The following is a 27886-nucleotide window of genomic DNA, read 5'->3' as shown; positions in this document are numbered from 1 at the left end:
CTTATCTGTTTGCCTGTGGGCTTTTCTCACCACCACAATCAATTATTCTGTCCTCTGAAATAATAAATGACTAAGGCTAAATGGATTTAGGAGAGCAAATCAGATATTTCACCTTTGAAAGAAACGTTGGAAACAGTTCTAGCAAAAATGAACATATTAATGAGCCCCAGCTTGTGTTCCAAAAGGTGCTGAAAAATGACCAGGATGTAGGATACACAACACATTTGAGCCTCCTTCATATGGACCATAGGTTAAAACACCAAGGTATTCAAAGCCACTTCCAATTTGTATTTTGTCTGGTGTTCTCCTTTTTGATAGATCAAACCAGTATATTTTCAAACAACCTGTGTCGTTTACTGACTTCAAGCTAAAGGGATTATGCAGAAAGCGTGTCTTTCTTGTACCTCCAAGATATAAAACAAAGCATGATGCATCGAACAGGAAAAGCAAATGTGGCATCTCTGCTGTATACTGCTTTTAGCAAATGAGGCTCGATCATCCTCCGGAAATTTCTGCAGGATCTGGAGAACGGAAGTGATTGAATGTTCAAATGACTGTAGCCTATATCTCCTATTGTTGCGGCAATGGCCCTACGGTCCTCATATTTCACCTTTTTTTATATATATATATTTTTTGTGATAGTCTCTTTCAGGGCTCTATTTCCGGCTGGCGTTAAGGCGGCACTAGATTCAACTTATAAAAGCTAGGTTTCTGCTATTTAAGACTCGTCAAAAGCTTGTCATAGCTGTAACGCAATTTGTTACGGCATCGATTTTGCCAGAGGAGGCGCACAGTAGCCTAATCAGTAGCCTGTAACCAATGTTTTATTAAAATATCACAAGCAGCAAAACAGTCAACAGACATTCTTTACATTTCTGTTGGATCTAACCGTCAAATCGCATGAATTCTAATCGCTGTCCTTGGTGCTGAATGCACTTGGAGCCTGAGCCCATTTGCCTGTTTTTTTGTTTGCCTTTCACGTGGCAAAGTCAGTAACAGGCCATATCAACAGATATGGTAGGCTAATCTTCTTAACTTTTGTCCAATTGTCCTTAGCTCGAAAATGGATAGCATGTGAATGCAATTTGTGTAGACAAAAATGTCCTTGTTGAAGCCAGATTAGCTAAATATTTGTTATAACTAGGCCTATTGTAAGATTAGTGTATAATATTTAATAAACTATATTCAATGGATAGGACAACATCCATGCCTCCTACTGAAGAGTTCCTAGAAGGCCAGCATCCCGGAGTCGCCTCTTCACTGTAGACGTTGAGACTGGTGTTTTGCGGGTACTATTTAATGAAGCTGCCAGTTGAGGACTTGTGAGGCGTCTGTTTCTCAAACTAGACACTCTAATGTACTTGTCCTCTTGCTCATCTGAGATGCAGTATGTGAAACCTAACATCTCATTTGCATAGGGAGAGACATGTCACATTTTCTGGCCTATCAAGAAAAAGGGTTGATTTCCTCTGGCTGTGAACCTCACATCTCCGCTTACAATACAGATTATGAAACGGGAGAGCCTAGCCATTGCAGAAAAAGCAGTATTATCTGGCAGCTTCATTAAATAGTAACCGCAAAACACCCGTCTCAACGTCAACAGTGAAGAGGCGACTCCGGGATGCTGGCCTTCTAGGCAGATTTGCAAAGAAAAAGCCATATCTGAGACTGGCCAATAAAAAGAAAATATAGGCAAAAGAACACAGACACTGGACAGAGGAACTCTGCCTAGAAGGCCAGCATCCCGGGAATGCCTCTTCACTGTTGTGCACTGGGGCTTCCCACTCCTCTTTCTATTCTGGTTAGAGCCACTGCGCTGTTCTGTGAAGGGAGCAGTACACAGCGTTGTACAAGATCTTCAGTTTCTAGGCAATTTCTCGCATGGAAAAGCCTTCGTTTCTCAGAAGAGGAATAGATTGACGAGTTTCAGAAGAAAGGTATTTGTTTCTGGCCATTTTGAGCCTGTAATCGAACCCACAAATGCTGTTTCTCCAGATACTCAACTAATCTAAAGAAGGACAGTTTTATTGCTTCTTTAATCAGGACAACAGTTTTCAGCTAAGCTAACATAATTGCAAAGGGGTTTTCTAATGATCAATTAGCCTTTTAAATGATAAACTTGGATTAGCTAAAACAACGTGCCATTGGAACACAGGAGTGATGGTTGCTGATAATGGGCCTCTGTATGCCCATGTAGATACTCCATAAAAAAATCTGACGTTTCCAGCTACAATAGTTATTTACAACATTAACAATGTCTACACTGTATTTCTGATCAATTTGATGTTATTTTAATGGACCAAAAATGTGCTTTTCTTTCAAAAACAAGGACATTTCTAAGTGGCCCCAAACTTTTGAACGGTAGTGTATGTTTAACAATGTATTTCCATATTGAAGGAATGCACTCGGGGCTCCCGAGTGGCGTAGTGGTTTAAGGCACTGCATCTCTGTGCTTGAGGCATCACTACAGACACCCTGGGTTGAATCCAGGCTGTATCACAACCGGCTGTGATTGGGAGTAGCATAAGGCAGCACACAATTTGCCCAGCATCAACTGGGTTTGCCCGGTGTAGGCCGTCATTGTAAATAAGAATTTGTTCTTAACTGACTTGCCTAGTTAATAAAGGTTAAATAAATACAAAATAAAATAACAATGTGGACTGCAAACATGTTCAACATATTTAGCAAATATGGGGCAGGCCATTTAACAAACTAGGCTATAACAGACTACAATCGAATTGGAGATGATGACGAGGCAATACATAAAACCCCGTAAAGACAACTTGAAGCAACCACATATTTAGCCATGGAGCACGTTCTGATTGGCCAGTGAGGTATCAAGCCTCGACATACCCACAACTTGTTTATTCATCAAAACCCAGAACTGTCGTGCCACCTCCAGCTTTTCTGCACATATTCTGGATGTAAAATAGCACAACAACAAAAATCTGTCACCAGCACTAAGATTTACCATTGTATTAGGTTTGTTAAAATAGAGCCCTTAGTGTAATAGCCATTGTAGCTGTGTCTTATAATAAGATCTGCATTGATTTGTAATGCCCTTTCAGTAATAACCAGTAAACGAAATGTGAGCAATAGTTCCCTTGATGAATATTTGCTGTTTAATTAGTAAACAGAAATCAAACTGAATGGAAAATCAATAGATGGGAATACGGAGGGAAATATATGGGTTTACATAAGCAAGAACCCCTTGGTGAACTAAGGAATATAAAGAGGAATCCATCATATTTACTGAAAGTGGCAATCTAGTCTCCTTTCCACCTAGTTTAACACCTGATTTACTTAACAGGCACTTCTCAATAGGCGGTCCATGTACAGTGCATTCGTAAAGTATTCAGACCCTTTGACTTTTTCCACATTTTGTTACATTACAGCCAGTGGAGGCACCACAGAGGAGGAAGGGGAGGACCATCCTCCTCAGTGAATTTCATAAAAATATAACATTTAAAAAGTTATCTTTTTTAGATAAAATTATACTAAATATAATCATCAAATAATGATTAAAACACACTATTTTGCAAAGAAGGTCTAGAGTAGCCTCAACAGCACTCAGTAGGGTAGCACCATGGTGTAGCCGGAGGACAGCTACCTTCCATCCTCCTCTGGGTGCACTGACTTCAATACAAAACCTAGGAGGCTCATGGTTCTTTACCCCCTTCCATAAACTTACACAGTAATTATGACAACTTCCGGAGGATGTCCTCAAACCTATCAGAGCTCTTGCAGCATGAACTGACATGTTGTCCACCCAATCAAAGGATCAGAGAATGAATCTGGTACTGAAAGTATTAGCTACAGCTAGCTAGCACTGCAGTGCATAAAATGTGGTGAGTAGTTGACTCAAAGAAAGAGAGAAAGACAGTAGTCAAACAGTTTAACAAATTAATTTCTTCCAAAATGAAGGAGAAGCAAGAGAGAAATATATATATAGAGAGAGTGATTTGATAAAAAAAAATAACTTTCAGTTTCACTTACTTAGCTAGCAAATGCAGCTAGCTAGTTTAGTCTACTGAAACACCCTGCTCAAACAGAGGGATGTTATTTTACCTAGCTGGCTATGACTTTCCAACTAAACATTGGAACTCTTCCAAGTCAAGGTAAACATTTTTGGTTTTACAAATGTATTGCCACCGGGGTCCACCGGTGTATCTGCTTACTGACTGTACACTGTAACGTTACTGCATGATTGTAGTGGGTTTACTAACACATTAGTTCTATTAGCTGTGCTGACTATGACATTACTTCTTTAGCTAATATGGTGACACCGATGTAGGCTGTGTGTAGTGGTTTGGCTTGGAAAGGTTTTTTCCCCTGGTCACATACAGCTGATGTGTTGGGCATTGAAGTCCACAAGCGAAGGGAAAAGTTGAGAGGAGGAGAGTATTCATTCCGCTGATTCTGTTGAAAAAATGTTTCTTAAACTGAAAGAAAATGGAACATATCGGGGATAACATACCTGAATTTGTCCAATAGAAACTCTTACTACACAGCTGATTCAAATGATCAACTCATCAAAAGGCTTTGATGATTTCAATCAGGTATGTAGTGCTAGGGCAAAAACAAAAATGTGCACCCCTTTGGGTCCCCAGGACCAGGGTTGAGAACCACTGGGCTAGGTTGTAGCAACCTCATGATGGGGGAAGGGAAAATCTGAATATCAAATAGTAGCCTAAACCTATCGCTGTTACATTTAACTGGGCGAATGGAATATGAATGACAATCATCCAATATACTGTAATAGAAAAAAAAATTGTCCTCCCTCATCTTAAACGGCACTGACCGCCACTGCTTACAGCCTTATTCTAAAATGGATTCATTGTTTTTTTATCAATCTACATGTAACAGTGTAGGTTCCGTCCCTCTCTTCGCCCCAACCTGGGCTCGAACCAGGGACCCTTGCACACATCAACAACTGACACCCACGAAGTATCGTTACCCATCGCGCCACAAAAGCCGCGGCCCTTGCAACGCAACGGGAAACCCTACTTCAGGTCTCAGAGCGAGTGACGTCACCGATTGAAACGCTATTAGTGCGCACCACCGCTAACTACTAGCCATTTCACATTGGTTACATACACACAATACCCCATAATGACAAAGAAAAATGGTTTTTAGAAATGTTTGCAAATGTATAAAAAAAAAAGAAATATCACATTAACATAAGTTTTCAGACCCTTCACTCAGTACTTTGTTGAAGCACTTTTGACAGTGATTACAGCTTCGAGTCTTCTTGGGTATGACGCTACAAGCTTGGCACACCTGTATTTGGGGAGTTTCTCCCATTCTTCTTTGCAGATCCTCTCAAGCTCTTTCAGGTTGGATGGGGAGCGTCGCTGCAGAGCTATTTTCAGGTTTCTCCAGAGATGTTAGATCGGGTTCAAGTCCAGACTCTGGCTGGGCAACTCAAGGACATTCAGAGACTTGTCCCGAAGCAACTCCTGCTTTGTATTGGCTGTGTGCTTAGGGTCGCTGTCCTGTTGTAAGATGAACCTTAGCCCCCAGACTGAGGTCCTGAGCGCTCTGGAGCAGGTTTTCATCAAGGATCTCTCTGCGCTTTGCTCTGTTCATCTTTCCCTCGATCCTGACTAGTCTCCCAATCCCAGAAGCTTGGCTTTTCAGGCCAAAGAGTTCAATCTTGGATTCATCAGACCAGAAAATCTTGTTTCTCATGGCCCGAAAGTCTTGAGGTGCCTTTTGGCTAACTCAAAGCAGGCTATCATGTGCCTTTAACTGAGGAGTGACTTCCGTCTGGCCACTACCATAAAGACCTGACTGGTTGAGTGCTGCAGAGATGGTTGTCCTTCTGGAAGGTTCTCCCATTACCAAAGAGGAATTCTAGAGCTCTGTCAGAGTGACCATCGGGTTCTTGGTCACATCACTGACCAAGGCCTTTCTCCCCCGATTTCTCAGTTTGGCCGTGCGGCCAGCTCTAGGAAGAGTCTTGGCGGTTCCAAACTTCTTCCATTTAAGAATGATGGAGGCCACAGTGTTCTTGGGGACCTTCAATGCTGCAGAAATATTTTGGTACTCTTCCCCAGATCTGTGCCTCGACACAATGCTGTCTCGGAGCTCTACGGACAATTCATTCAACCTCATGGCATGGTTTTTGCTCTGACATGCACTGTCAACTGTGGGACCTTACACATACAGGTATGTGCCTTCTCAAATCATGTCCAATCAATTGTATGTACCATTGTATGTAGCACAGGTCACGTTATAGAAACATCTCAAGGATGGTCAATGGAAACAGGATTCACCTGAGCTCAATTTTGAATCTCATAGCAAAGGGTCTGCATGCTTAAGTAAATAAGGTATTTTAGTTTTTTTATTTGTAATACATTTGGAAATATTTCTAAAAACCTGTTTTCACTTTGTCATTATAGAATATTGTGTATAGATTGCTGAGGATCTTTTTATTATTTAATCCATTTTAGAATAAGGCTGTAATGTAACAAAATGTGGATAAAGTCAAGGGGTCTGAATACTTTCCGATGGCACTGTATACAGTGTATCTTCACAGTCTTTTAACATGGAATAGTCATTGTGGAATCCCAAAAATTATAACATTAAACCTTTGTTCTTACCTGAGATAATGGAAGCGAGACGGAATGCATCAGGGTAGCGAACAGGCATCACAGGTTCATAAGGGGATGTTTCATAAAGCTCTCCACCTGGGAAAACAGTACATGGTGAAATTGTTTTTGATAAAAAGGAAAATTATAGTGTGCTCACACCCACATACTGTAGTTCATGGTACATGAATTACTGGGTATGTGTTGCGGTACATTTAACAAAGGAATACACACCCATATATGATCTCAAAATGTATACAAAATTGTTGACATTCATGTGTCTAAGGCAAGGAGTCATGGTTTTAGAAACACTGCACAGGACAAAACATTTTGTGTGCTAAAACAATAAGCAAATATCTATATTGTTTCTGTTGATAACAGAAACCAGTGAAGTTTGAATTCTACAAAATTTGTCAACTTGAGTTTTTAGCTCTTAATCGGTCTGTCTGACCAATAACACATTTTACACCCTGAAGATTTCAATGGTGTGAACATTTGGCTAATTTTGTGATATGCAAAGCAGATCGTTCACCACGGTCAGATAATTTCATTTTGGAAAGAACATTTGGTCCTGGTGATCTGTGATTTAGGTGAGGCAGCCTCCAAACGCTGAATTGCTGTGGCTGTTTGTAAAAAAAAAATGAATCAAATTAGCACTCAACTGACTGTGCTGCTCCCCTGTGCCTCTCTCTCAGAAGCCTCTAATCCTGTGTTTAAAATTCACAGCCATTCGGTGTGATCCAGACAAACCCTCCAGTGTGTAGCATTGCATTTTGATGCTAACAGAAACACAGCAAGGCTGTTCTGGGACAGGCAGGGAGCCCACCGCAGCAAATGAGAAAATCCAAAACCTGTGGGAAGAGGTAAAGCTCAGTGGATAACCATCCAATCAATAGATATCACCATTTGTTTATCACAAAGCTCCGTGCGTTTTGAAAAGATGATGTTGTCTCATAAAGTGTTCTTCCAGCTGTTCAGAGAATGGAGACTTCAACGGAAGGTAGTGTGTGATTCACATATGTGTTGACCGTGTTGTACAGTATAGCGCATATTTCATTATCAGGCTGCCGATCAGGTGGAATAAAAAGCATACCCTTGAAGATGTCACTTTAATAACACAGTGTAATGTCGGTTCACAGTACACTTGTTGAAAACAAAACAGAGGCAACATTGTGTTATGATATGTTATCTTCGTTGCATCTTGAACAGGGGGATAAAAAAGCGTCAGTAAAACAACTATTGAAATACACCAAACTAAAGATGATCAACTATAACGCCAAATGGCTAAAATACATGTCACTCAACAGGAGTGAAAGTTGCGCCTCCCAGCATTATAAACTGTAGAGTGACGACATTGAATTCTTCCCTTGCCAACTCCTGAGCAGAAGTCCAAGGACGGCCACACTAAGGCTGCTATAATGTCTTGTTCCTTTCCGTGAGGGGAAAAAAATCACAAGCCGTTTCCACATCTGATAATGAGGAAACATCTCTAATAATTAAGATTTTGACCATGGAACCTGACCAGGACTCCAGACACACTCCATAGATTCCTAGACATAATACATTGCTATAAGAAAGTAAGCAACCTGTTGTAAGACATTGCAGAGGGACTGTCAACAGCCACACCACCCTACATCCTACTGATTGCTTGCCTATGAAACTAAGCAGGGCAGGGCCTGGTCAATTCTTGGATGGGAGAATAGAATATGCTGAATGTAGTGTTGGAGGGCCATAAGACAGCCCTATTCCATCTGGTAAGGGAGTGATGGGGGGGTAACTAAACTGCATAAGGTGCCGTCATTCAAATGAGACATTAAACAGATGTCCATAATCTTGTGGTCCTTAAAGTAGCCACAGCACTTGTTGCAAGAGTAAAAGATTAACCCCAGCGTCAAAGCTAAATTCCTAATCTGGCTTCTCATACTACCTTGGTCATCTACAGTAATTATCTCCAGCTTCCAACTGACTCATTCAACCCCTCTCCATACGGACCATTCAACCCCTGCAACTCTTCTCCTCCAGGTAGAAGATGATGTGTTCCAAGCCAAATGATGTGGTAAAATAAGGGTAAAATAAAAGTTGGTGTGTCTGGTCTTATCATTGTGCTTTTTCATACTGCTGCTTCATAATCAAAACGATTGATTGAACTACAAATCAAATTGTATTTGTCACATACAACAGGTACAGTGAAATGCTTACTTACAAGCCCTTAACCAACAATGCAGTTTTATGAAAATACCTAATAAAAGTAATAGATAAGAATAACAAATAATTAAAGCGCAGCAGTAAATAACAATAGCGGGGTTATATACAGGGGGTACAGAGTCAGTGTGCGAGGGCACCAGTGTCAAGGTAATTTAGGTAATATGTACATGTAGGTACAGTTATGTTAGTGACTATGCATAGATAATAACAGAGAGTAGCAGCAGCGTAGAAGGGGGGGCATTGCAAATAGTCTGGATAGCCATTTGATTAGCTGTTCAGGAGTCTTATGGCTTGGGGGTACAAGCTGTTTAGAAGCCTCTTGGACCTAGACTTGGCGCTCCGGTACCACTTGCCGTGCAGTAGCAGAGAGAACAGTCTATGACTAGGCTGGCTGGAGTCTTTGACAATTTTTAGGGCCTTCCTCTTACACCGCCTGGTATAGAGGTCCTGGATGGCAGGAAGCCTGGCCCCGGTGATGTACTGGGCCATACACACTACCCTCTGTAGTGCCTTGCGGTCGGAGGCCGAGCAGTTGCCATACCAGGCAGTGATGCAACCAGTCAGGATGCTCTTGATGGTGCACCTGTAAAGCCTTTTGAGGATCTGAGGACCCATGCCAAATATTTTCAGTCTCCTGTCATGCCCTCTTCACGACTGTCTTGGTGTGCTTGGACCATGTTAGTTTGTTGGTGATGTGGACACCAAGGAACTTGAAGCTCTCAACCTGCTCCACTACAGCCCCATCAATGAGAATGGGATCAGGCCTACCACTGTTGTTTCATTAGCAAACTTAATGATGGTGTTGGAGTCGTGCCTGGCTGTGCAGTCATGGGTGAACAGGGAGTACAGGACGGGACTGAGCAAGCACCCCTGATGGGCCCCCGTGTTGAGGATCAGCGCGCGGATGTGTTGTTATGTACCCCTACCACCTGGGGGTGGCCCGTCAGGAAGTCCAGGATCCATTTGCAGAGGGAGGTGTTTAGTCCCAGGGTCCTTAGCTTAGTGATGAGCTTTGAGGGCACTATGGTGTTGAATGCTGAGCTGTAGCATTCTCACATAGGTGTTCCTTTTGTCCAGGTGTGAAAGGGCAGTGTGGAGTGCAATAGAGATTGCATCATCTGTGGATCTTTGGTATGCAAATTGGAGTGGGTCTAGGGTTTCTGGGATAATAGTGTTGATGTGAGCCATGACCAGCCTTTCAAAGCATTTCATGGCTACAGATGTGAGTGCTATGGGTCGGTAGTCATTTAGGAGGTTACCTTAGTGTTCTTGGGCACAGAGACTATAGTGGTCTGCTTGAAACATGTTGATATTAAAGGTTGAAAATATCAGTGAAGACACTTGCCAGTTGTTTAGTGCATATGCTCGGAGTACACATCTTGGTATTCCGTCTGGCCCTGTGGCCTTGTGAATGTTGACCTGTTTAAAGGTCTTACTCACATCGGCTGCGGAGAGAGTGTTCACGCAGTCGGCCGGAACAGCTGATGCTCTCATGCATGTTTCAGTGTTACTTGCCTCGAAGCGAGCATAGCAGTTATTTAGCTTGTCTGGTAAGCTCATGTCACTAGGAAGCTCTCGGCTCTGCTTCCGTTTGTAGTCTGTAATAGTTTGCAAGCCCTGCCACATCCGACATGCGTCAGAGCCGGTGTAGTATGATTCAATCTTAGTCCTGTATTGACGCTTTGCCTGTTTGATGATTCGTTGGAGGGCATAGCGGAATTTCTTATTAGATTCCAGGTTAGAGTCCCACTCCTTGAAAGAGGCAGCTCTACCCTTTAGCTCAGTGCGAATGTTGCCTGTAATCCATGGCTTCTGGTTGGGGTATGTACGTACAGTCACTGTGGGGATGACGTCATCGATGCGCTTATTGATGAAGCCAATGACTGATGTGGTGAACTTCTCAATGCCATCAGAGGAATTCCGGAACAAATTCCAGTCTGTGCTAGCAAAACAGTCCTGTAGCTTAGCATCTGCTTCATTTGACCACTTTTTTATTGATTTAGTCACTGGTGCTTTCTGCTTTAATTTTAGCTTGTAAGCAGGAATCAGGAGGATAGAATTATGGTCAGATTTGCCAAATGGAGGGCGAGGGAGAGCTTTGTATGTGTGTGGAGTAAAGGTGGTCCAGAGTTTTTTCCCTCTGGTTGCACATTTAACATGCTGATAGAAATTTGGTAAAACGGATTTAAGTTTCCCTACATTAAAGTCCCTGGCTACTAGGAGCGCAGCCTCTGGGTGAGCGTTTTCTTGTTTGCTTATGGCGGAATAGAGCTCATTCAATGCTGTCTTAGTGCCAGCCTCTGACTGTGGTGGTATGTAAACAGCTACGAAAAATACAGATGAAAACTCTCTAGGTAGATAGTGTGGTCTACAGCTTATCATGAGATGCTCTACCTCAGGCGAGCAAAACCTCGAGACTTCCTTAGATATCGTGTACCAGCTGTTGTTTACAAATATGCATAGTCCCCCGCCCCGTGTCATACCAGAGGTTGCTGTTCTATCCTGCCAATAGAGTGTATAACCCGCCAGTTGTATGTTATTAAGGTCGTCGTTCAGCTACGACTCGGTTAAACATAAGATATTACACTTTTTAATGTCCCGTTGGTAGGATATACGTGCTTTCAGTTCATCCCATTTATTTTCCAGCGATTGAACGTTAGCTAACAGTACGGATGACAAAGGCAGATTAGCCACTCGTCACCTGATCCTCAAAAGGCTTTTGTTTGATTATGAAGTAGTCCAGATCATTTGCTTATTGAGTTGTGGAAACATCAGAAACAATGCTGAAACCTTTGTGTTGTGCACCCTAAAGACAAAGAAATCCCATGTCTACTACATCCCTAGCTTCCCTTCACTACTTCAGTCAGCATTGACGATCATCACAACATGTAACATCACCACAGGCAGTTCTCTAAGAGTAGCTATTGCAGAAACCATGGGGGAGGGTTGTAGATAAGGGGCTATTATCCATATTTCTCCCTGGCCACATTTTTTCATATCATCCTACACATCTCTGTAGTGAGAAAGCAAAGGCAGCCAGACAAACATTCTTACTTCTCTCCCTTGGCATGCCTAAGTACAACAATTGCCAATTTTTACGAGTGCTTGGAACTCTTAGGGAACCCACAGTTACCACTGAGATAGGTCCTTTTTCCCAGAGACTTCCCATAAAGTCTGTTTGCCCATCCTAAATGGCCATTGTACAATAGCAAAATCTTCAAACAAAGCCAAATGCTCTAGCTTTGAAAGTGCTGTGGCCAGCCTCGGGGCCAGCTTATAGAGGATCATGGATGATGAAGCTCTATTCTTGTCCGGGGGGACTGAGTGGAAGTTTAGGGAAACAAACTATTTCATTTTCACCCAAGTGGCCAAGAAGAAACCTCCCTGCATATCATACAAGTATATTATAATTTAGCCTCATCCACATACACTGAGTATACAAAACATTAAGAACTCTTTCCATGACATAGACTGACCAGGTGAATACAGGTGAAAGCTATGATCCCTTGTTGATGTCACTTGTTAAATCCACATCAATCCGTGTAGATCAGTGGTCTCCAACCTTTTCTAGCATGAGAGCTACTTAAAAAAAAGGAAACATGTCACGAGCTACTCATTTTTTTCTATCTTTCAAATAGGCAAATTCTGCTCTTCTCCTCTCCCCTGCAACTCTTCCCCGGGTCCTTAGTGTAAGAGAAAGTATTGTTTTCTGTCAACATATCTGGTAAAATAAAGGTTTATAAAATCTGTTTTATATTTTCCAAAATTATTTTCCTTCAAAATTAAAATTGTTCATAGGGAAACAACGAAATTGGATGTTCTGAGTCCATGTCAATGGTTAAATCATATCAGAAGAAAAACATTTTTAGGCCTGGAAGATTTTTAAAATGTAATTCCCCTTTAATTGCACATCTAGAAATTGAGGAATGTGCCATCTAACATGCTGACCCCAACGTTCGTGTTACGTGCCCTTACGTTGCAAAATAAATGTACGCATACATGTTATTCAATCATTTCATCCAAACTGCTCGCGTGCATCAACGAGCGTCTCCGTAGCAAGGCTTTAAAATAGAACTTGGTATTTAGGAGCATACAGTGCATTTGGAAAGTATTCAGATCCCTTGACTTTTTCCACATTTTGTTACGTTACAGCCTTAATCTAAAATGGATAAAAAAAATCTAATCATCCTCATCAATCTACACACAATACCACATGATGACAAAGCAAAAACAGGTTTTTAGACATTTTTGAAAATGTATTTAAAAAAACAACAGAAAAATCACATTTACACAAGTATTCAGACTCTTACTCAGTACTTTATACAAGCAAATTTGGCAAAAATTACAGCCTTGAGTTTTCTTGGGTATGACGCTACAAGCTTGGCACACCTGTATTTGGAGAGTTTCTTCCATTCTTCTCTGCAGATCCTCTCAAGCTCTGTCGGGTTGGATGGGGAGAGTCACTGCACAGCTATTTTCAGGTCTCTCCAGAGATGTTCGATCGGGTTGAAGTCTGATTCTGGCTGGGCCACTCAAGGACATTGAGACTTGTCCCGAAGCCACTCCTGCGTTGTCTTGGCTGTGTGCTTAGGGTCATTGTCCTGTTGGAAGTTGAACCGTCGACCCAGTCTGAGGTCCTGAGCGCTCTGGAGCAGGTTTTCATCAATAATCTCTCTGTACTTTGCTCTGTTCGTCTTTCCCTCGATCATGACGAGCCTCCCAGTCCCTGCCGCTGAAAAACATCCTCACAGCATGATGCTGCCACCAACATGCTTTATCGTAGGGATGGTGCCAGGTTTCCTCCAGATGTGATGCTTGGCATTCAGGCCAAAGAGAATCTTGTTTCTCATACTCCAAGCGGGCTGTCATGTGCCTTTTACTGAGGAGTGGCTTCAGTCTGGCCACTCTACCATAAAGGCAGAAATGGTTGTCCTTCTGGAAGATTCTCCCATCTACACAGAGGAACTCTGGAGCTCTGTCAGAGTGACCATCGGGTTCTTGGTCACCTCCCTGACCAAGTCCTTTCTCCCCCGATTTCTCAGTTTGGCCGGGCGGCCAGCTCTAGGAAGAGTCTTGATGGTTCCAACCATCTTCCATTTAAGAATGATGGAGGACACAGTGTTCTTGGGGACCTTCAATGCTGCAGAAATGTTTTGGTACCCTTCCCCAGATCTGTGCCTTGACACAATCCGGACAGTTCCTTCGACCTCATGGCTTGGTTTTTGCTCTTATATGTACTGTCAACTGTGGGACCTTATATAGACAGGTGTGTGCCTTTCCAAATCATGTCAAAAATCTAATAAATTTACCACAGGTGGACTCCAATCAAGTTATAGAAACATCTCAAGGATAATCAATGGAAACAGGATGCACCTGAGCTCAATTTCAAATCTCATAGCAAAGGGTCTGAATACTTATGTAATTAAGGTATTTCTGTTTGTATTTCTAATAATTTTGCAAAAATGTAAAAACAACGGTTTCGCTTTGTCATTATGGGCTATTGTGTGTAGATTGATAAGCAACATTTGTTATTGTCACGACTTCCACTGAAGTCGGTTCCTCTCCTTGTTCGAGAGGCATTCGGCGGTCGGTGTCACCGGTCTTCTAGCCATCGTCGATCCACTTTTCATTTTCCATTTGTTTTGTCTTGTTTTCCTACACACCTGGTTTTCATTTCCCCCATTAAGTGTTGTGTATTTAACCCTCTGTTCCCCCCATGTCTTTCTGCGGAATTGTTTGTTGTAAGTGCTTGTGCACATGTTTACTGGTGCGCGTCGGGTTTTGTACCCATGTTGGTTATTTCTTCAGGTAAACTAACAACCCGATGTTTATATCCCAGTTCATTGTGATATTTCAACATGCATGTCCTGATCACATCTGGTGTGGATGGACAAAATCAACGGACGCACGTGCGTGCCCGGTCTAGTCAGCATGTAATGGGCCAGTCTAGCGATGGTTCTGTAGGCCTACTGCTGCTCATTTCATGGCAAATTTAGCAAATAACAAATAGTAGATACAAATGATATACTTACTCATGATATACTTCTGCCAGGTAAGCCTACTTTGCAGTTAACATTTAATTGAGTATTTCTGTCAACCCACGAGATGGTAACCACATCAACTGGCTACACACAGAGTGATAAACAAACAATCGCACGCATCACAGACAGACAGGGGCAATATTGCTAGAAATTAATTGGCAGATATTGTGTTAGGTTTGGCTTATTAAGTCAATAGTGGCTAACCAAATTTGAGATAATGTCAATGTTGTGGTGTCTGATACTTGTGAGATTGGTTTATGACAGTTTGCGGTGGAACACGTGAAAATTGCATGTACTTTCAGAATTGTTTGCCGAGCTACTCATAGGTGGGCTCCGAGTTACTGGTAGCACGCGATCTACCTGTTGGAGACCCCTGGTGTAGATGAAGGGGAGGAGACAGGTTAAAGAAGGATTTTAAACCTTGAGACAATTGAGACATGGATTGTGTATGTGTGCCATTCAGAGGGTGAATGGGCAAACAAAAGATTGAAGTGCCTTTGAACAAAGTATGGTAGTAGGTGGCAGGAGCACCGGTTTGTGTCAAGGACTGCAACACTGCTGGGGTTGTCATGCTCAACAGTTTCCTGTTTGTCTCAAGAATGATCTACCAGAGCCTCCCGGGTGGCGCAGTGGTCTAAGGCCACCAGAGATTCTGGGTTCGAGCCCAGGCTCTGTCACAGCCGGCTGAGACCGGGAGGCCCATGGGGCGGCGCACAATTGGCTCAGCGTCGTCCGGGTTAGGGAGGGTTTGGCCGGCAGGGATATCCTTGTCTCATAGCGCACTAGCGACTCCTGTGGCGGGCCGGGCGCAGTGCATGCTGACCAGGTCTCCAGGTGTACGGTGTTTCCTCTGACACATTGGTGCGGCTGGCTTCCGGGTTGGATGGGCATTGTGTCAAGAAGCAGTGCGGCTTGGTTGGGTTGTGTTTCGGAGGACGAATGACTCTCGACCTTCGCCTCTCCCGAGTCCGTACGGGAGTTGCAGCGATGAGACAAGACTGTAACTACCAATTGGGATACCACGAAATTGGGGAGAAAAAGGGGTAAAAAAATACAAAAAATTCAATAATAATAATTAAATGTTAAATATTAAAAAAGAATGGTCTACCACCTAAAGGACATCCAGCCAACTTGACACAACTGTGTGAAGCATTAGAGTCAACATTGGCCAGTGTCCATGCCCTGACAAATTGAGTCTGTTCTGAGAGGGGATGCAACTCAATATTAGGACGGTGTTCCTAATGCCTAATGTTTGCTATTCTCAGTGTATAATAACAATTCATTTGATTGTAAGTCAAAGAAGTAATCATTCATTAATAACATTGTCAAACATAAAATGATAGCATGAATGAAGGTAGTGAATGGATTTTGAAAGTGTTTTCTAATGTCATCACATGCCATGCAAAATTAGAACTGCACAAATACAGCATCGTTCTCTCGCTTGGGGTTTGACAGATTCATATTCACAGCAGGGAGGCCATGGCACTCTGTTCTTCAACAACTGTGCTATGTGACAGTCACCCAACCAATAATGTATTCCTCAGGTAATACAAAACATTATTCCCAGCTGTTTAGTGTATGATGGTTTGCCGGAGGGCAACAACTTATCGTGGTAATTAAGACTCAGTTTGACTTCATTTGCTCTGACAGTGTTGCGCATGGCCAGAGTGAAACAGACAATCATGAGTTCCTCGTAGGAGGATATTGCTCTTAACCCTATCAGTCCCAAGATCCCAGCAAAGATCGGCTTTTCATTTATCTGACTTTCATTTATCTGCATGTCCAGCCCTTATATTTAGCCTCACAACGAAGTGTTTGACCATTTTATTTTCAGGACAGCCAGGGCCACCAGTAGAAAACAAAACAATTTGACATAAACAGTTGCATTCATGAGTTTTATTGACAAAAATGAGTTCTGCCAAAACAAAAATCTGATAAAAATGAATTTATATGAATGCTGTAAGTTCAGAAATTCTTTGCTCCGTGAGAAATGAATATCCAACTAGTCAGCGACAACTGCGTGGAGTTTGTGACAGTAAATATGTGAGCTTATTACAGTATTATAGACACTATGTCCTGAGATTTCCAATGATCTTCTATGTAGAAGAACCTTTTACCTTCTAACAGTTCTTGTGTAGCTTGTGGGCGTCATAGAGCAAAATTTGTACGTGCTCGTGAGAGTTTCAGCTTTTTATAGATAGCTTTTAATAGTTTGCAGCGCAAATCATTCAGACTCCACAGACGTTGTTGTAAAAATTCCTGACCCCAGGCCCCATCGGGATATCATAACCACCGATGGTACAACCCAGAAATCTGTAGCTTAAACACCACATTTTTTAAAAAGGGGTTAGAAGGTCGAAACATGCTGGCGTTACGGTGGGACTCTTTGGGTTAAGTTGATTCAGTGGATGACTGCCTAAGAGTTTTAAGCTGTAGAGAATCTAAAATCCATCCCATATTCATTATCAATAGGAGTACATTCCTGAGGTGATGGAAGTGTCCTATGGATTTTTCCGGTCTTGGCAAACAGCTTATAGCTTGAAGCAAAGTACATTTTAATAGCTGTCATTCACCTTATTTGTTTAAAGCTGACCTGGTATATTTGCATAAATGAAGAATATTGATTACATATTTCTCAGTGGTTGAAGACCATCTGTGTAGAAGAAAATGGCAACGGCTCTGATAGCTAGTCCATTCGCATGATTCCAATGATCCGCATTCAATCATCCATAAACCTTTATGGCGGGACAAATCCAAATCCCCACTTGCCCGTATTCAGAAGGCAAAATAGTCTGTCTCTTCCTGCCAGGGTAAGAGGGGCGAATTTCCCAACTATAGCAGCCACTCTGGGTGTCATTTCAGTCATATTGAAATCTGCTCGATAGATCTTCAGTTACAGTAAAGGAATCATTAGAGGGATTTGCAAGGACATAGAATGCCGTCCCTGTCATCATATTTCATTGATCCTTTTCACAGGTTTTTGGGGGGGCCTGAAAATCTCTATTGATTTGTTCCAGAAAAATATTGACAGGTCTCTTCCTCTGATGATGAAGCACCCACCTAGCGAGCGTGGCGAGATGTGTAAAAACAGAGGACACATTCAGCATGCAGAAGCAAACTCCCGTTGCCTCACTGGAGAAATGTGCACCTTATGACAGTGGATGGCTAAGGTAATGGCTGGTGACTGCTACCATTGCTCATGGTAATGATGGTTTCACTGAGGAATACTGTGTACCTCTGTAACCTTATGTGTTTCTCCCTTGACTCTGCTTGGGTCCTAGGAATAACATACTCAAGCTGGCATAGGGTTCCTATTTCCCCTCTCTAAATTAGCTGTGTAGTGATATTAGCATGGAATACTGACAGATTCTGCTCCTGACCTTTGGAATACTAGCGGGAAAATCATTTTTTTTTAAGTGCTTACTTCGTTATTTCATGTAAGATCTCACAATGGCCTGAGACAGACTCACGTATGCTCCCTGCTGTAGAAATATATTCTACTAATTAAACTGCAAGGAAACCGCCCACATAAAGGCCTTCAATTCTCTTAGCTATCTGCTCAATTCACTTTCATTTGAAAGAACAAAATGGTGATATGTGAAGAATGGGACTTCTTAACTGACTGGCCGGAACTGCCTCAAACCCTTGTGCTCTCTCCATGAGGCTTAATCGAAAGAGAAATGCAGCTACCTTTATGTTATTAAAGAGTATGCTTCCCACGTAGTAATTACGCCTTTTATAGATTCAGACTCCAAACCCCTGTTGTCCGGCAGTGAGAAGGACCTATTCAAAAGGCCAACCATTATCTGTCACTGACACATTGCATTCAGCTGGCATTTCTTTTAAAACCTCAATTAACAGTTCACATGTACAATATTAACGAGTGCCAAAGACGGAGCGCAAGTAGCCCAATGAATGCTGTTCCTTTTCACAGCAGCAACGCCCTCCAGTTTGCTGCCCAAACTACCACATGCACAGTGTAACAAAGTCTAAGCAGTCACTAATCTTGGAATACAGCAAAGTAGCCTTCTTTATCACACAAATAAGGGCAAATTCAGTAAACAGAAATGTAAAGACTGCTAATGTGTGAGATTTGTGGTTGTCATTGCACTAGGAGTGTAAGCCCTTACCCCTGCATTATGCTCAGAGCATTTCATGAATATAAATATTGGAAATCCACGAATCAAAAGAATAGAAGACGAAGATTATAAAAGGACAATCAATTTATAGGAAACTTGCAGATGGCGTGCCTTTGCTCATTTTATCTCTGTTAATGTTTTAACATTCGCCCCTCTTAATGTCTAGGCAGGTAGCCTAGCGGTTAAGATTATTGGGCTAATAACCGAAAGGTAGCTGGTTTGAATCCCCGAGCCGACTAGGTGAAAAATCTGCTGATGTGCCCTTGAGCAAGGCACTTAACCCTAATTGCTCCTGTAAGTCGCTCTGGATAACAGCGTCTGCTAAATTACTAAAATGTAATTTAGCAGACGCTACCTACAATTCATTAACACTACCTACAATTATTTATGCAAAATGCAGAGAATGCAACATTTTTGCTGCAATTTAGCACACACAAACCTTTAATAAATATGTCCCAAAATTCCCTAAATGACTTGCTATTTTAGTCAATAGCAACACAGGCTGGCTCTTAGGAATTATCTACATAGCCCATAGACATTCCCGTATCTGCTGAGAAAACATTTCAAGCTGGTGCTCTTCCTACAATATCCTAACTTTTTCTGGGTTTTGTCCACAACCATTTTTTAAGTGGCTTGCAGCGTTTTTGAGGGTCTGTGGGGAATCGGCCCTCGTGTTTGTTTCGAGAGAACAATGTTATATACTGATTGTTTCCAGTTAACAAAAGCCTGGTTGACTGCACAATGGATCATGATTAGATTAAAGCTGCACTGTAAGAGCCCTGTCCTCCATTAAAGCCTGTTTCATCTCCCTGGACAGTGCCAAAATGGGACACTTGCATTGTTCGGTCAAGTATCCTCAGTGAAAGACACAGGGGAGGTCTGTATTTGTCAAAACAGCTTACTGTATGTAGCCTACTGTAAGTCCAATTGTAACTCTGTTCAGATAGGCCTGCTTTAGTGTCCAAACATTTCACTTGAACCCTCTATCCTAGAGCATAGGCATAGAGACTGACATACCTTGACTGGTGCCATAGGAAGTTAGCTCCTGGTAAAAGTGACTTAGCCACAGTTGAATAGCATATGGTGTGTCAAAGATTTTGACTACATTAGATCTTATGATCTGATGTGACATCAGCTGCGGTGATGTCTTGAAACATTCATTATGCCACGCTTATGACAATGTGAAGTAGGCTTTTGAAGGACTAAGGTCTAAGTGAAATATTACCTCCTGGATTGTGCAAATGGCTGGCTCCAGGCCATTGAACGGTGGGTTTATAACCTAATAATATGATAATATGGAACACTTTAGGTGAAAACCAATAGCGCACCCCTAACAGGTCTTGCTGCTGTAATTGCATTATTGCTCCATTATTTCACAGAGAATGGAAAGCATATATTTTTCATCAGGGGTATCAATATACAGTGCATTTGGAAGGTATTCAGACCCCTTGACTTTTTACACATTTTGTTATGTTACAGTATTATTCTAAAATTGATAAAATATTTTTTTCCGCTCATCAAACTACACACAATACCACATAATAACAAATCAAAAACTGTTTTTTAGAAATGTTTGAAAATGTATTAAAAACTAAAAACGGAAATATGATATTTACATAAGTATTCAGACCCTTTACTCAGTACTTTGTTGTAGCACCTTTGGCAGTGATTTCAGCCTCGAGCCTTCTTGGGTATGACGCAACAAGCTTGGCACACCTGTATTTGGGGAGTTTCTCCCATTATTCTCTGTAGATCCTCTCAAGCTCTGTCAGGCTGGATGAGGAGCATCGCTGCAGAGCTATTTTCAGGTTTCTCCAGAGATGTTAGATTGGGTTCAAGTCCGGACTCTTGCTGGGAAACTCAAGGACATTCAGAGACTTGTCCCAAAGCCACTCCTGCTTTGTCTTGGGTGTGTCCTTAGGGCCATTGTCCTGTTGGAAGGTGAACCTTCGCTCTAGTCTGAGGTCCTGAGTGCTCTGGAGCACTTTTTCATCATGGATCTCTCTGTACTTTGCTCCATTCATCTTTCCCTTAATCCTGACTAGTTTCCCAGTCCCAGCCACTGAAAAACACCCCCACAGCATGATGCTGCCACCACCATACTTCAACGTAGGGATGGAGCCAAATTCTTACAGATGTGATGCTTGGCATTCAGGTCACAGAGTTCAATCTTGGCTTCATCAGATCAGAGAATCTTGTTTCTCATGGTCTGAGAGTCCTTTAGGTGCATTTTGGCTAACTCAGATTGGGCTGCCATGTGCCTTTTACTGAGGAGTCGCTTCCATCTGGCCACTCTACTATAAAGGCCTGATTGGTGGAGTGCTGCAGAGATGGTTGTCCTTCTAGAAGGTTCTCCCATCTCCACAGAGGAACTCTGGAGCTCTGTCAGAGTGACCATCGATTGCTCAGTTTGACCGGGCGGCCAGCTCTAGGAAGAGTCTTGGTGGTTCCAAACTTCTTCCATTTAAGAATGATGGAGGCCACTGTGTTCTTGGGGACCTTTAATGCTGCAGAAATGTTTTGGTACCGTTCCCCAGATCTGTGACTCGACATAATCTTGTCTCGGGGCTCTACGGACAATTCCTTCGACCACATGGCTTGGTTTTTGCTCTGACATGCACTGCCAATTGTGGGACATTATATAGACAGGTGTGGGCATTTCCAAATCATGTCCAATCAATTGAATTTCCCAAAGGTGGACTCCAATCAGCTCAAGGATGATCAATGGAAACAGAATGCACCTGAGCTCAATTTCGAGTCTCATAGCAAAGGGTCTGAATACTCATAGCAAAGGGCTGAAATGCAAACACTTCTAAAAACCTGTTTTCGCTTTGTCATTATGGGGTATTTGCGTAGATTGATGAGGGAAATAATTAATTTAATCAATTTTAGAATAAGGCTGTAACCTAACAAAATATGGAAAAAGTGAAGGGGTCTGAATACTTTGCGAAAACACTCTAGCCTGTAGCAGGTGCAGTATACAATCCATGAGACTTTCCTTATTCTCTGCATTTTTTTTAAAGAGACCTAGATGATCATGTAGCCACTGTATCTAATTAGATCTATTTGTTGATTACGTGTTTGTTCATGAACAAAACATTTTTTTTAATCAATGACATATACAATTCATAATAGCAGAGTTATTCTGTCTGCATATGTTTATCATCTATATATTCTGTTTTTTGATTCAGTTTACTGCTGCAACACCATTTCACCAAATCAAATTCTGTTTCTAATTCTTATCTATGCACATACTGTCACGCCCTGACCATAGAGAGCCCTTGGTTCTCTCTGGTGTTGTAGGTCAGGGCGTGACCAGGGGATGTTCATGTCATGTTATTTCTATGTTGGTGAGTTGTATGGTTCCCAATTAGAGACAGCTGCCTCTAATTGGGGATCATATTCAGGAAGCCCTTTCTCCCACCTGAATTGTGGGATATTGTTTGTGTTAGTGTTTTGTGCACTACGGCTTTCCCGTTTGTAGTAGTTTGTTTATTGTTTTGTTTAAGTTTCACAGTAATAAAAGATGTGGAACTCAAATCACGCTGCGCCTCGGTCCGACCTTTTCTACGAGTGTGACAGAATATCCCACCAAACAAGGACCAAGCAGCGTGCAATGGAGGGAAACGTGAGTTGGACCTGGGAAGAGTTCATGGGAGGACACGAGACCCTTCCTTGGCGGGAGTCGCAGAGGACTCAGGAAGGACAGCGACAACGCCGGGGACAGCCACAGAAATCCCAAGATTTTTTTTGGGGGGGGGGTCACGAGGGGTGGTCAGCCGAGCCAAGGAGCGGGCCAGAGCCCGCCTGGGAGTCGATGGAGCAGTGTGAGGAGGGATATCAGAGAATTACTTTGGCAAGGAGTATGCTGCAGCGCAGGCGTGCTGAAGAGCGTGACACCAGTCCGGTGCCATCTGTGCCAGCTTCCCGCACTCGCCCTGAAGAGCCAGAGACCGTCAGGGAGGCGATGGAGAAGTTGGGAGAGAGAGAGAGGAGAGAGATGTTGGTCAAGTGTGTTCTGCTCAACATTCGACCTGAAGAGCCTGTCACCAGTCCGGTGCCACCTGTGCCGGCTCCACGCACCAAGCCTCCAGTGCGCCTCCCCAGTCCGGTACGTCCTGTGCCAGCTCCTCGCACTCACCCTGGAGTGCGTGTCAACAGTCCGGTGCCACCTGTACCGGCTCCACGCACTAGGCCTCCAGTGCGCCTCTCCAGCCCGGAGCGTCCTGTGCCGGCTCCACGCACTCGACCTGAGGAGCGTGTCATCAGTCCGGTGCAACCTGCACCGATGCCCAGTCCAGGCACGGTGTCCAGTCCCGCTCCCTGGCAGGAGCCTTCCTCTGCGCCGGTGCCCAGTCCAGGCACGGTGTCCAGTCCCGCTCCAAGGCCGGAGCCTTCCTCTGCGCCGGTGCCCAGTCCAGGCACGGCGGCCAACCCAGCTCCATGGCCGGAGCCCTCCTCTGCGCCGGTGCCCTGTCCAGGCACAGCATCCAGTACCGCTCCAAGGCCGGAGCCTTCCTCTGCGCCGATGCCCAGTCCAGGCACGGCGTTCAGCCGGTGCCATGGCCGGATCCGGGGTCTGGGCGGGGGCGTTGACCCGCACCGGAGCCGCCACCGACACTAGTCACCCCCCCTACCCTCTCCATTTGGTTTCAGGTTTTGCGGCCGGAGTCCGCACCTTTAAGGGGGGGGGGTACTGTCACGCCCTGACCATAGAGAGCCATTGGTTCTCTATGGTGTTGTAGGTCAGGGCGTGACTAGGGTGTGGTCTAGTCTTTTCATTTCTATGTTGGTGCTCTTGGTATGGTTCCCAATTAGAGGCAGCTGATGTTCGTTGTCTCTAATTGGGGATCATACTTAAGGTGTCATTGTTTTGTGTTAGTGTGTTGAGCACTACGACTTCACGTTCGTTGTATGTTTGTTGTTTTCTTAGTTTCACTTTAAATAAATATGTGGAACTCAAATCACGCTGCGCCTTGGTCCAACCTTTTCTACGAGCGTGACACATACATGCAGATCTCATTATGCAAGTATCTATGTATATGGTTCAAGACAATTTTTTTAAACAATTTATTCATTGATTTCAGTCTCACCTTCGGTCAGGCCCATGTGGATGCTCCAATAGCTCTGCAGACACTGAAGCTCTTTCTTCATGCCCCTTTTACATCGACAGTCATACAGCGGGCTGACCAGCAGCACCTCCAGGGCAGCCTGGCACTCCCTGTTGGCCAGCATGGTGTCCCTCTCTCTGCCCACCAGGCACTGACGCATCACCCGGTAGCGGGAGCTGCACTGGGGGTTCTGGTTGCATATGTCACTGGCCCTCACGCAATCCAACCAGCCATGGGCACCCATCCCAACCAGGGCCGACGAGGAACCACCCCAGGAGGACACAACCCCGTCTGAGGGAGGGAACAGGAGGCTGTTTTATTGGTCTGACATATGGAGTTACACAAGCATGGGAATATTTGATGGATTTACCGTGTCACTGGTGCTGTATGAAACCTCTCCTTGAGTACCTCCAGGCATTCCATGTGTTTGATATATTCCACAACTAGCACATCTGACAAAATTGACTTAATAGTGCTAGTACTGGAATACATGAAATAAGTGGAATAGCTGTGGGGTACTAATTGAGGTTCAGGAAACACTGGTGTAAAGGATTTCTGATCACTGGACATTTTGTTTACGAATGTGAAACATGCAGAGAATACATACACATACGGTATAAGGAAATGCAGTTAAATAACCGTGTCATCACCCAGCGGACAAAAGTGGTTGCAATGACGCCATTCTGATGGTTTTCTGATGCAATGTTTGGGTTGAAATATTTTTATATGGTTTTCTGACCAGATATGGCATATTATATTTCATGTCTCAATGTTGTCATGAAAAATACATCTTTGGTCGTAATGTATTAGCTACAAAAACAAACAACAAATCAACCAGTAAATGACATCATTATGACATCCCGTGCCAAATGTTGTCCACTAGGAACTATATATTGGTCCTAAACCGTCTTGAGAATGTAATAATATTGCTCTTCTTTCAAGAGCAGAATCTGATAGACCTATTATAAATGCAGGCTACTGTGCAATTGGAAACTCAAACTCCTTACAATGCTGCAATCTCAGAGGCAGAATTTGGCATGGGACATAATAATCACATATTCTGGTTGTAAACTACATTTCTGGCTGTACATACGTTAGATTACCTGATTACAACAGCATCAAGGAGTCTGAGGACAGACTTCATATTTTGGTTGTTATCTGGTCAGATAACCAGATTAGAATCAGTTACATGTGTTTTGTCTGGTCACTAAAGAGATGTATTGAAAATGTCATTTTGAAATCAGTATAAAACCCGAACATGACGTCATTGCAACCGGTTTTGCCAACTGGGATGAAACAGGTGCAAGATTTTCTTTGACAAATAGACCCAGGAAAATATATGATAGTTGTTTGACAAGTCATTTGTTGTTTGACATGTTCATTTGTATGTAGGCTATGATTAGCACACACGCATTTGATGCATCAACTAGTTATATGATATATTTCAGTCTATTATCTGTTATGCTTCATGGGCTGCGTTTACACAGGCAGCCCAATTCTGATATTTTGCCCATTTATTAGCAAGATATCTGATCTGATTGGTCACGACCAATAATTTGGCAAAATATCAGAATTGGGCTGCCTGTGTGTGGTCATTGATCCCAATGCACTTACCTTCAGAATATTATAGTGTTCCATATTGTTGTTGTGTATGGCAGTCAAATCAATAACAAACATAGACAGAGGCGTATCTCTTGAATGGCATAGACAAGGAACGACACAAACACTGACTCCTATTTAGATGGAAAGACTGACATGAGAGATACCTTTAGGTAAACCTGCAAACTGCTAAGGGAGATATTGCTATAGACTTTGCAATTGGTTTAAAGTACAGGGAGTATGCAGTACAACTAAATTATGCATATAACCACTATCAGTAAGTCATTAATTGAGCATCTTCTACCAACAAGACAGATCATCATCATCAACATCATCATCATCATGTTTAGGCTATGCATTAACTTTATGTGAGTTATTTCACTATCTCAACCTTAATAAAATAGGCAGACGAGATGAGAAAAGACAATACATATCTGCACAAACAACAAGTTGGGAGTATAGGTCAAATGTTGCACCTAATAAGTTCAAACGTGCACTCTATGGGTAATTAAGGAAACAATTTAAATGTAATACATTTAATGATCCGATAGTGAAACTTAAGATTGATTTCACAATAAGTAGGCTATAGGCGAAACAACCTCAAATGAAAGAGTCCTAATGAATGTATAATATTCACAACAATTACAAAACTATCCCCCATGCATGTCGTGCAATTGAATACATTGTTTTGTCTGCATTTAAAACTTAAGAACCATCAAAATATAAATGTCTCACCTAATAGAAAAAGAACGGGGTAGAAATAAATCCACATCATAAAGAATTGGTAGCCTAATTAGATTCAAGGTCAAGAAGCTGTCAAAGTGAGGATCTGATTTAATTTCTTCCTTTTGTAAACGTGTTGTAATTCCCTTTCCAAATAGTTGATTCCGTCGTAACTACAACTGGGAGAATTTAAATATTCGCGCAAAAAAAATACAATTTAGGCTACGGAACGCGCCTTCACAATTTCCACTCTCATTAATCCAGATTCCAAATTCGGAAATACACAAAAAGGACAATCTCAAAATCCTCTTGGTAAAGGAATTAAATCCCAGTCTGTGAGCAGTTATTTGATAGGTCGTAGACTATATATACACCGTACATATCGAATGAACTGTGGCATCTCTCTGCATCAAGAGCTCTGATGATCCAGTTCGCAGCTCCCACACTTGAAACGATATGCCCCCCAAAAATATTTGGCAACGATAATGATGTCAGATAACTTTTTACAATGACATTTCTCTGGAGGAATACGGAAACTACAATTACTGTAGCCTACGAATGAGGGACATTGCCGAGTGAAGACTTGACTCTCCAAAAGCCGCGCGCCTTTGACTTTCTGAGTATCTGCGCTTCTTTTTGAGTGGTCTGGCATCACAGGAGTTAATTTCACGAGCTTCGGGAAACCAGCAGAGGGCGATGCTGACTCACTCATTTACTGGAAAAACTATGAAGAACGCTATTTATGCAAGAATATGGCTTCTGTCAAATTATTATGAGAGGAGTCCATCTTCTGGTTGACTGCTCGATTACTGGCCTACGGCAATTATCTTCAGTGATTGTGACATTTCGGAATTGGCTGTATCATGTATGTCATCAAATTAATTGTTGTTTTAATGCTTCCACAATCACCTCATTCACCATAAAACGAACATCCTCTTTAAAAAGTCAAGACAGGACATTTGCCTGTTCCTGCACATCACAAAATGTGTGACACATGTTATTATTTGTCAGGTATATTCATGGGATCACATAAACCCTACTTTTACCATGTCAATGCCAGTTCATAACATGTAGGCCTACATGTCTAAAAGAGTTATCAAATGCAGACCTCTCAAATGGCAGAGATAACAACAACAGGCTAATTCATTTCCACTATATCCCATCATTACACTTCATGGGACGTTATATTCATGGTCTCAAACCAGGAAGTAAATGTTGAGGCACAAAACCTACATTTTTCAAAATGTCTTTCCCATTTAAAAAAATGACTGTTGCGCTTCATTGCTTAAATGGGTTCTGGCCATCATACATCTTTACAAATCTTGAAAACAGTCTATTTAGAGACAGGCACATTGAAAAACTGCATGGCCAGTGCCTAATAATGATGATAAACTGTCAGATGGTCATGTGTTACAGGGGCAGCACTGAGCTAGCTTGCCACGTCACTTCCTGGACTAGCTCAAACTGCGCATTTT

The 27886-nt window shown here is 42.6% G+C and overlaps 1 protein-coding gene across 1 annotated transcript in view; it reads right to left on the bottom strand.

Moving 5' to 3' along the window:
* Positions 1-27022, bottom strand: part of LOC115199864 (GDNF family receptor alpha-2-like) — a 70809-nt gene extending 43787 nt beyond the window's left edge. The window contains exons 1-3 of the mRNA XM_029762373.1: positions 26424-27022; positions 24072-24380; positions 6606-6692 (exon numbers count right to left, since the gene is read on the bottom strand). Coding sequence (XP_029618233.1) covers positions 6606-6692; positions 24072-24380; positions 26424-26463 — 436 coding nt within the window. The 5' untranslated portion in view covers positions 26464-27022. The remainder of the gene's footprint in view (positions 1-6605; positions 6693-24071; positions 24381-26423) is intronic.
* Positions 27023-27886: the final 864 nt, after the last annotated feature.

The sequence above is a fragment of the Salmo trutta genome, chromosome 9 (genome assembly GCF_901001165.1).
Source record: "Salmo trutta chromosome 9, fSalTru1.1, whole genome shotgun sequence".
Classification (NCBI taxonomy): domain Eukaryota; kingdom Metazoa; phylum Chordata; class Actinopteri; order Salmoniformes; family Salmonidae; genus Salmo; species Salmo trutta.
This window is presented reverse-complemented; position numbering and strand designations above follow the sequence as displayed.